Below are 10,002 nucleotides of genomic sequence, written 5' to 3' on the forward strand. Positions count from 1 at the left end.
GACGTGCTGCCAGCAAGACTTTCGCTGTGGTGTTTTGTTTGCTGATACGTTAGTAGAGCCAGTAATGGCAGTGAGAATTCCCTGACTTTTTCTTTTTTACTTCAGTCACTAATACATCTTGTTCATGGCATAAGCTGCGAATGAAGGTAGATTATTACAAAAATGGAAACAATCTCTTTCCTGACTCTGAAACTGGCTCTATTGCTCACCATATGGGGGGGAAAACTTTCCTCATTTTGAAGGTTTACTTTTGGAGATGAGTTTATCTATTGTTTGCTCACCATATGGGGGGAAAACTCTCCTCATTTTGAAGGTTTACTTTTGGAGATGAAAATACTTATTTCTGCTAGAAAGTTGAGATTCCTAAACTGACTCTGTCCAATTGCTGTCCCTTATGAGTACATGGGACTGCCCATGGGGAAAGGCAACAAGCTATGGAGAACTTCTTTCATCTCGCCATAGTTAAAGTTTGGGTTTGGAGGTTTTTCTCTGTTTTGCTCTTCCAGCTGGCAGAGCTGGAAAGAGATGTACTGTGGAGCCAAGGGGTATGCTGGGAATACAGAGACTATATAAGCCTGCCCAAAAGACCTTATTGGTATTAAATATATCAAGATCCAGGCTGAATGGCTTGAAGTAAACATTCACAGATTATTAGGGGTTTTAAAACGTTATTTCCAAACTTGTGAAAAATGAATTTTCTCTTATACTATTGCAATAGCTAGGTTGTCCTGGTTCAGGTTGCTGTGTACAGATGGTGGCATGAGGCCGTACAGGAAGCCCATGATTTTCAGGTTGCTAGGGATATCCAGAATAGGAGATGACCTGAAATTTGGGAAATGTGATGCAGCAGTACTGTTAGTCTGAGAACATTATGCATAAACTGCATATTTGAAAGATTTTTTTTTTATTTTTTTTTTTTTCCAAAAATAGCTGGTTAAGATCTGAAGTTACCATAGAACATACCAGGGCAATGATTTCTGTTTTCCTTATTTTCATCTTGACCAGTAAGGAGGAAGGGGTTGCCCCTAGATGGAGCTGTAGAAATGAAGCTTTGTGTTCCCTTATTCTAGTGAAAAAAGGAGCACAACCCTATTGTATAGATTGAGAAACATGTAGAAAAAAGAGATAGAAGATGACAGTTTATGCTTACAATTTACTGTTACTAAGTACATTTTCCCATTTAAGTTCAACAAAGATCCAACAAAGCTAATCAATTATGTCAGAAAAAAAAGAATATAATAGACCAGGGAGAAATGTACCAAATGAGTGTGAGAAACTAGGTATTAAAATGACTTTGCATTACTGTCTGTCTAATGACATATTGTAATATGTGCACAAATGTAATGCTGAAAAAGTGACAACTCGCTTCATCCCACAACACAATAGTTGATAAGGAAGGAGAGCTGAAATCTTCTGTCCCATAACTAAAGAGATGAGTATATGACGTTGTATAGTAGAATAACTTGTTCAGTTGTTTAAATAAGCTGAAAAAAAATTGGGGCTTTTTGGTTTTGGGCTCTATCTTGTATAACTTTAATGAAATGTAATTAATCTATTTTACCAAGGTAGCTTAGACTTGGTTGCATTATCACTGGGAAAAAACTCGAAGAAGGTTGTAGCTATAACAAAAGCAGGGTTTTGATTTTGTTATGCAATAGGGTTGCTCCAGAAATATTTCCCATTTATCCCTTTCACTTCACCATCTCTGTTCCAAAAAGCTGACTGTCTTAAACTGCTCTGTACTAGGTAGCTGCCACAGAATTTGACCTTTTTCTGAATTAATTTCTGTAATTAACTGACCTGAAGTGGTGCTGAACATCCACACGTTTTCCTTGTCTACCAGAAGTCCTCAGAAATTGACTTTTTTTTGTTTGGTTGGTTGGGTTGGTTTTTTTTATAAAAGCCATGCAATCTTTCAGTAAACTAAGTTTCATCTTGATGACAACGGAGACAACCTTAAGTTTACGGAGGTTTGTGGTTTTTAACAAACTACATATATGCAGCAAAGGAAATTATGTATTCAATATCTTGCATTTGCAAGAACTGGAGCTCTGTCCTGAAATTAAATTGCATGGCAAAAATGCTGTGAAATTTTGGAAGATGCTAGCGTTGACATGGCTTTTGCTTTATCTACCTGACAGTATGCCACGTACAATTACTTGAAAAGACAATAATCTGGCCTTGTGAGATAAACGTTGGTGTTGACTCTGAGAGAATACTTATCCCAAAAGTATTTGAGTATTTGAATCTTTGAGCACTGCTTACAGAAGGGTTACATACACCTTCACTGTAACTTGACATGGAAATGCCTCCGCCCACATGACTTTCTCTGTTCTTTCTTTTTAATATTTTATTTTGCAATTTCTTCTGTCAAGTTATTGGGACACTGCTAGGTTAACAAGAAATGTAAGCATGGTTTTAAAATGCTGACTGAGACCATGAGTTTGCAGTAGGGGTGGGAACAAGGTCAGCACTCAGTATTTCTTGTCTTCTGTTTCTCTATCATTACACCAGACAGCCCTTGCAAAAAGGCATATGTATTTCCCCTGTTTTTCATAATTTTTTCATCATTTGCCTACCTGGCTTTTTTCTAGTCTCCTATATATGTCTTCAACTAATGTATATTTTGATAATGGATAAAATATACATCATGTGATGTGTACAACTTAAACAGCATAGCCTAAAACGTGAAATTGAGGTCTGAGATTCAAGATTTCTCAGCTGTGTTAGTAATATCGTGCTGTAAAGCTGTGGAGAAACATCTGTGTAACAGTTTACTTGGTCTTATGGCAGACAGTTGTTCTTTCCTTAATCTGAAGCTGCAAAGTTTTGCAACTTTGCATTTAATCCAAACGTTTCAAAAAGTTTGTATTTAAAATGTCTTCCACCCTGCCCCCCCCTCCCCCGCCCCCCTTCAGTGCTATATCAAGCACTATGTGTGTATTTTAGAAGCTGTTTATTCAGATTTCTGCTGCATGCTTAATGCCTTCTTGGGATTAACAGACAACCAACAGGCAACAATATGTGATGCAAGGGAAGTTTAACTTTTTTGTTAAAGCATTTTGGTTTTAGAAGCAGAATCAAGGCTATTGTATTCCATTTGGTTGTGCCAGAAACTGAGTGATTTGCTCACATCTTTTCTTTTTTCTGTCTTGTTTTTGTCTTTAAAGATTTAGTGTTCTTAAGGGAAAATAACTCACAGAATTCATGGCCTTCTGAAGAAAGCATTTACAGACTGTCTCATAGATACTGTATGACCTCTCCTGTCAGCAAGCTTCCTCAGACCACAGGGGACTTGTTCCTGACTCACACAGTCATTCTGGGCAACAAGTGGGAGTTAAAATATCATTTATAATACAGAGAACTATTAGGAAAAAACTATTGTATCAGACTGAGTTCAGGGCTCAAGTGATGATATTTACAGATGGATAACCTGGTATCTTGAACTTCCATGAGGAAAAAGTCCACCCAGACCTCTTGAACCTGCTTGGGAAAGTCTGAGAGACTTTGCTCTTGTTGCCATTTTAGTGGTGTTAGAAGTTACACAATGACAAACTGTATTTCATTTTCAGTTAGGACCATAGCTTCTCCTTTAGCTAATAACATGACACATAGCTATCTTCTCTAAAGTGTGTGTGAAGAAACCTCTAAATACACTGGAAGGATTTTCCAGTGCAAATTTCTTAAAATGCCTCTCAAATGTGTTCAGCTTTTTCTCGATGCATGTAATTTTGGGAAGGAAGAGGGTTTGGTATGGATACAAATATCCCAGAGGGGTGTCTGAAACTGATGCTCATTTCAGTGTGTGACCTGGACCTGCTTCCTCCCCCTCATCTTCCTTGCCTATCACCCCCCTGTAGCATCCAAGAAGCTCTCAGTAACACATTCAGTGATGGGTCGGTCGTCTGGAAAATGTCTTTTTCTCCCTGTCCTTCCACCAACAAAACAGGATGTAATACATTTTTTGGTATTTGGGGAGGAAGATGAGGAGGAATAGCAGAAGAAATATCACTTGTTTTTTAGTCTTTTTTTGCCTGTTTCTACAACGCTTTTATTGATCAGGAGGGGTAAGTCTGAGGAGCCTCTTGTGAGCTCTGGATAAAGTTTGCACTGGCACTGTCCCCAGGTGTGTGTCCCCAGGTCTCAGAATGGCCTCCCAGAAAGTTCTTTCTTTTCCATACATGGCCTTACCCTGATAGAATAGGGCTGCACTGTGTAGTAGTTACTGTTTTCCATGGAAATTCAGGAGAGTGTATCAGGTATGAGCTAGCATATGTGAAAGAGAGAGAGGTGTCTTTGGCTTGCTTCTTTACTGGACTTTTTTCTTGGGCTGTTTTTGCAATCTGTTTACCTTGCAACCCAGTTCAGAATTATTTTGATTAATCTTCCCATTACTTATTAATTAAACATGTTGTGGGTTTCCAGGACACAAGACTCTTAAGTCAGTTAAGCTCGTGTTCCACTGTTCCTTCATTCTTGTAGTGCTTAAACCCCTTGCCCAAAGCTTGACAGCAGAGCATTCATGTCTTGCAAGCAGCATGGTCTTTCTTAACATGGATGTGACTCTTGGTTGCATTAATTTTCATCATGGAAAACTTTCATTTTTGCTGTAAGTATTCATCAGGTGGAGGATGAATCATTTAAGAGTTCTGAAACAGAGTTAAAAGGTTAAAGCTAGAGTTAGAAGGTAGGCTTGTCATTAGTGACAGTACAAGCATTTTGACATCAAAATGTGCTTGACCTGAACCTGATCTGTGAGTGCCATCTGGGAAGTTTGAGAAAGCTACTCATGCAGAACTTGGTAAATACACAAGGTTTATCATTCCTCCTTCAGTTTTCTAGTGATTACACTGAAAAGCAGATAGGAGCTCTCTTCCATAACCTATCCATTTTCTTGAATTTCTGTATATATTTTTGTCTCTTCATATATTTTCTAGTCAATGAGTCTTGGGTTGTCATTGTACAATATCCTAGTAAGTTACAAAATTCTAGTAGGGCTAATTGTGGGTATTGTACAGCCACTTTGTAGAAGGTAAGTGTGCTTCTGAAAAGATAGCTGTATTTATAAAGATGGGTAATAATAATTGTTGTTTGAGTGTTTCTCAGTGAAGAAGAACATAAAGTAAAATGTTGAAGTTTAATTTTGAAGCATGAATTTGAAGAAGTTTAGCACTTAAGGTTGAATATCTCCAGGGTGCAGCACTTTGAAAGTCTTTGTCAGAGTGAAGGCTTCAAGCTTTTCCCTTGGGAAAAGCTTTTCCCTTCTCTCTAGAAAAGATTCGTGGCACATAAACCATCGGAGGGTCAAAACTCACAGGAGGTTTGATAGCTGGGTTTGTCGTTGTCTTTTAGTTTGGGGTCATTAGGATTCACCTTTCCAGTCTTTTCATTTTCTAAATGAAAGCCCAAGTGTGTCCAATAATCTGTTGCTTCAGGAACCAGCATGCCATGTCATGCACAAGCCTCAGCATAAAACCACAAAAATGGCAATGGTAAAAGTACAAATTACAAGCAGCCTCGTGTCAGTGTACTTCCTTGCCTGCACCTACTTTAAGGCTGCAGTTTGCTAGCAGCACACCTTAGCCATTTCTGCATTTTTCTATCCTCCTTCTGCCTGAAAGTTACCCTTTTTGCTTGTCTTGCATCCATTTTTGCTTGTTAAGTAGCCTCTTCTGTTGTGTAAAGACAGCTGCTAGCTCAGCAGGATTTTCTTATTTACAACAGAGATTTATACAATTTATATGTTCCAGATAAAGACAGTAAAGTGGTGCTAGACTTGAAAAGTGATTTGACAAGTGGTGATGAGTCTTTTGGCTGGTGAAGGGTAAAACTTTATTTTTTTAGGACCAACAGTGTTTTGATGAATTCTTAAAGTTTTAATGGGGCTCTGGCCTGGAGCAGGTTTGTGTCAAATGTACTGAACAGTATAGAAGGAGATTTCTGTGATGCTGAAGTTGCAGACACACTTTTTTCATATTGGAAGCGAGTCCTAAACTTCCTTATCTTCAGCTACTGAGCCTGCTACTTAATGTCAGAGGAGGTCTTCCTATCTTTTTTCTTTCAGTCTGCTACGGTGCTTTTAGGCAGTATGTCTCTGCTGCCTCAAAATCTGTTGTTAAAAAGACTTATATCCTAAGCCTTTAAGGAGTCTAACATATGCCTTAAATGCCTCCATTTGTGCTATACAAATGTCCTTAAATATCTTTTAACATTTGAATGTAACAGAATGCAAGGTCTCACTTTGTGCTTCACTGGGTTTCTGCACACTGCATATAGCAAATCCATCAGTGTCAGTTCAACACAGCTACCACTGTCATCGAAAGCCTGTGAGTACAAGAACTGTTACTCATTAAACTGAGCATTCAGATATATTCGCTGAAGTGTGAATCTTTTTTTATCCTTTGTGAGAGCGACGAATCATGGACTCCGCACGATTCAATGTGAATCAAACTGGAGACCTCTATTATTGGTTACATGATTGCTTATATACTCTTAAGCTGGTAACACGTGCACATAAACAATTCTTCATTGGCTAAAAGCTACTGTTCACATGCCTGGTTACAATACTGGATTGGATAATTCCACCTGTTCACGAGCCATTCTTTTACTTCTGAATGGTTACTGATTACAGCACATAAACCATCCCTTATCTTGTCTCATACACATTCTTGCTTGTCAGTGTGCTTTGTTTTATTTTTCAGGAATTAATTGCTCAAGGCTGAAGCCATCTGCAGATTCAGCTTTTAAAGCACAAATAATCCTTTATCCAGAAAAATATTCTAAATACATCAATTATTAACCCTCTAAATCTAGAGGCAAAAAAAATCAAGGTTATGAACTTGTGTTTTGGCCTCTTGGTATGTTCCAAGTTCTTGCATGTCATATGGCCAAGGCAATACTGTACGTGTGCAATACTTGTAAAGTAAAAATAGCTCAAGGATTTTTACTTTACAAACTTGGCACAATCTATAATTCTGTGAATGACCCCAGTGAAATATGCATGGTGCACATGTTTTGTAAATTTGTTTTTCTTCAATAGAGGAAAGAATACATGTCTTCTAATGTCCAGGTTGCACGGAATATGTATTTGGAATTGTTTCGCCTGTATTTCACTATGTTGTTGAGTTCCTTTCCTGTTTTTGTGATCCTTTTAGTTTGCAAATGACCTTCATTAGCAATTACTCTTTTATTTTGTGGATTTTTAATGAAAATATTTATTTTCAGCTTCCCAAAGGCAAATATATCCATTATACAAATACTGTTACACTGCATAAAAAATTTGTGATAACTTTCTCATTCTTGAACAGCCTCTGGAAATGAGAAATGAAAAATTTTCTTGCTGACAATGTAATTAGTGGCTACGTACACTCTGTGTGAATTGTGGTTAAGTTCAGTTTTCATCATGCATGTTTTTAAATAGCTAAGAGTTCTGCTAACCCTTAAAATGTAAAAGCAGCTGTAAACTGCTTTAAAGAGGCAATATAAAATATCGTGCTTGTTGCTTAATGAATAAAGAAACTTACAGCTCTTTTAAAATACTTAATCCTTTGGGGGAGCAGTGGCCCATAGAAGAAAATTGCATATAATTAAGTCACTTTTAGATAGTTGATTTTTATTAAGTTCTACAAGTATAATTTTACTATATGAGTATTTGCCTACTCTCCAAGAAAAAGAAAAAGTATTGAAAAGGTTGGAGTGTACCAACTTTACAGTAAGGGTTCTGCTTTAACCTGTGTCATGCCAACATTTATTTATTTTAAATGGGAATTGTGAAGGGATTTAGTTGTCTATAGTGCTCTTTGGGGAGAAATTACTCAAGTGTCCAGTTCTTAAAAAAAACTGTCTTGAAAATATAACTTCCACAGCATTGTCCTGGAGCGATCAGCCCACCATTGGTGATGACAGAGTAGAGGGTGCTGCTCTGTTGCATCGAGGTGCAGGGATGTTGTTCCATGTCTCCATTTCACAAATGCTCTTGTTCTAGCAAGAAATGCATTTTATTTTTTTGTCCCTTGTTTCTGAACAGTGATTCCCTGGAGGCTACCCAGCCCGCTGCTTTTACATCCACCTCAGTGAGGAGCATGCCCAACCACCAAGAGAATGCCGATGTGAGACCTGCTCCTGCCAGCACCACACCTGCTGCAGCCCTCAAGCCAATGGGACCCCCAGGTGCTGCCAAGCACTCGGGCTGGCAGCCTGCAAACCAAGCAGGTAGCTTTCAGTGAGGCTTTTCCTTGTTTGCTTAAAGACCTGGGTATTGCTCAGGAAAATATACTTCACTGTGGGTGTGAAAAGAAGAGCCTTCAAATGGTTATTTGTGTGTTTTGACTACAGGCCAGTTTGTTTAGAGGAGAAGAAAAACAGATTTAGCAGGTTTAGTAAACCGGTAGCCCTTTGTAAGTAGCCTTGTAGATATAATTAGTTTCACAAACAAACAAAATCAGATGTCTCTGACCTCTATTAAAAGCATATATACAGCAATCAAATATATATATATATCTATATATATCTATCTCACAGTTTCAACTTGGTACTTCCCATCCAGCTCTAAATTCAACAGAGTATTCCATGCTATTTCAGAGGTGGGAATATCAACAGACACGTTTTCCAAGTGATATTTTCTGAAGTAGATGTTAATTGAAAAAAAAACCCAAACAACCAACCACAAAACCCCCCAAAACAGTCAAAACCCCTCTCTAAAATATTACAGTGGTTATGTATTTGACATCTGAAGGTTTTATTTCAGCAGGGTGCCAAAGTATTGCATAGGTTTGTGATACGGAGATTTGTTTAAAAGTGAGTTATTGCAAGGACAATTTACATAGCTACTACCTTCGGATGTAGTTTGGTGATTCTTACCTCTTTAAACCCACACTAAAGTGTCTTATGTCTGGAAAGCATGCCATTTTGTTTATGAATGCTCCTATGTTATAACTATATCTGTATTAAGACATGCAATATGTGTAACTGTGTACCTATATTTTCTTAATATTACATGCAGCAACTTGGGGTATAATCTTTTAATATAACTTGTTTCTTAAACTGAATCAGTTTTTAATGCTAAGCTAAACTTGAGTAGTAATTTCAAAGGATCTGGGAAATCTGTATTAGTAATTAAGCTTTAACTGCAGATTTTTCCTGTAGGAATGAGATGAATAATCTTGATTTTCTATCTGACAGGATCTAAGATGCTAAATAGATCTTTTTATTGGTTTTTTTTAGTTCTACTTTTAAGGAGTTTCCCTCTTTAAAAATATATTCAGTCCAGAACAGGAACTGCAGAGGCCCTGGCATAAAAATAAAGATGAAACATAGGGTTTTAATGCTGTGTGTTTTATAATGACTTTGGCACATCTGGCTAAATAACTGTTGTGCCTCATAGCAAATGTATGTACTTTGTTTTGGACATGCAGTTCTGTTAGCAAGCCTCAAGATGGCAATACAATGTCACTTCTATACTTCCTGTCAAATGTTGGGTATATTCTTAAGGACAAGGTAAAGACTTACTTAAACTTAGATCAGTTTAATTCTAGCATTGTTTTACTTATTTGAATTAGCTATCATCAGAGAAGAAAAAACAAACAACAAAACAACATTGTTTTTAAAGTTACATTTTTGGTAACGTGTACTTAAGGCAAATATTTGTGGGAATATGATAATCCTGCATTTTTCTAAGTGACTGATTCTGCTCCGTGTTTGATGTAACTCTCCTTCTGTCTCGCCAAGTGATAAATTTATTTCACTTGCACAGAGACCACCTGTCAGCTTGGGGTTTCAGTAGTACCATGCTCATTTTCAGTATGTTGGTAGGTGGTTCATAGCTGAATCCTACTAGCATGCATTAATATTAATACAAGTCTAATATTTGAAATAGACCTTTTTATGACAGACACCTGAAGGAGAAATATTTAGAAGGATGATTTAAATTACACTTGATTCCATACTTATCTGAAAATCTATGACCATACTCTTAAATAGTGTTGGGGTTTTTTTTTTTTGGGG

The 10,002-nt window shown here is 37.4% G+C and overlaps 1 protein-coding gene across 1 annotated transcript in view; it reads left to right on the forward strand.

Moving 5' to 3' along the window:
• Positions 1 to 10,002, forward strand: part of LOC104520633 (PDZ and LIM domain protein 5) — a gene marked incomplete at its 5' end in the record, with an annotated part of 88,739 nt that overhangs the window by 54,559 nt on the left and 24,178 nt on the right. The window contains one exon of the mRNA XM_029083606.1: positions 8,027 to 8,211. Coding sequence (XP_028939439.1) covers positions 8,027 to 8,211 — 185 coding nt within the window. The remainder of the gene's footprint in view (positions 1 to 8,026; positions 8,212 to 10,002) is intronic.

This window comes from Antrostomus carolinensis, unplaced genomic scaffold, assembly GCF_000700745.2.
Source record: "Antrostomus carolinensis isolate BGI_N321 unplaced genomic scaffold, ASM70074v2 scaffold3520, whole genome shotgun sequence".
Lineage (NCBI taxonomy): Eukaryota > Metazoa > Chordata > Aves > Caprimulgiformes > Caprimulgidae > Antrostomus > Antrostomus carolinensis.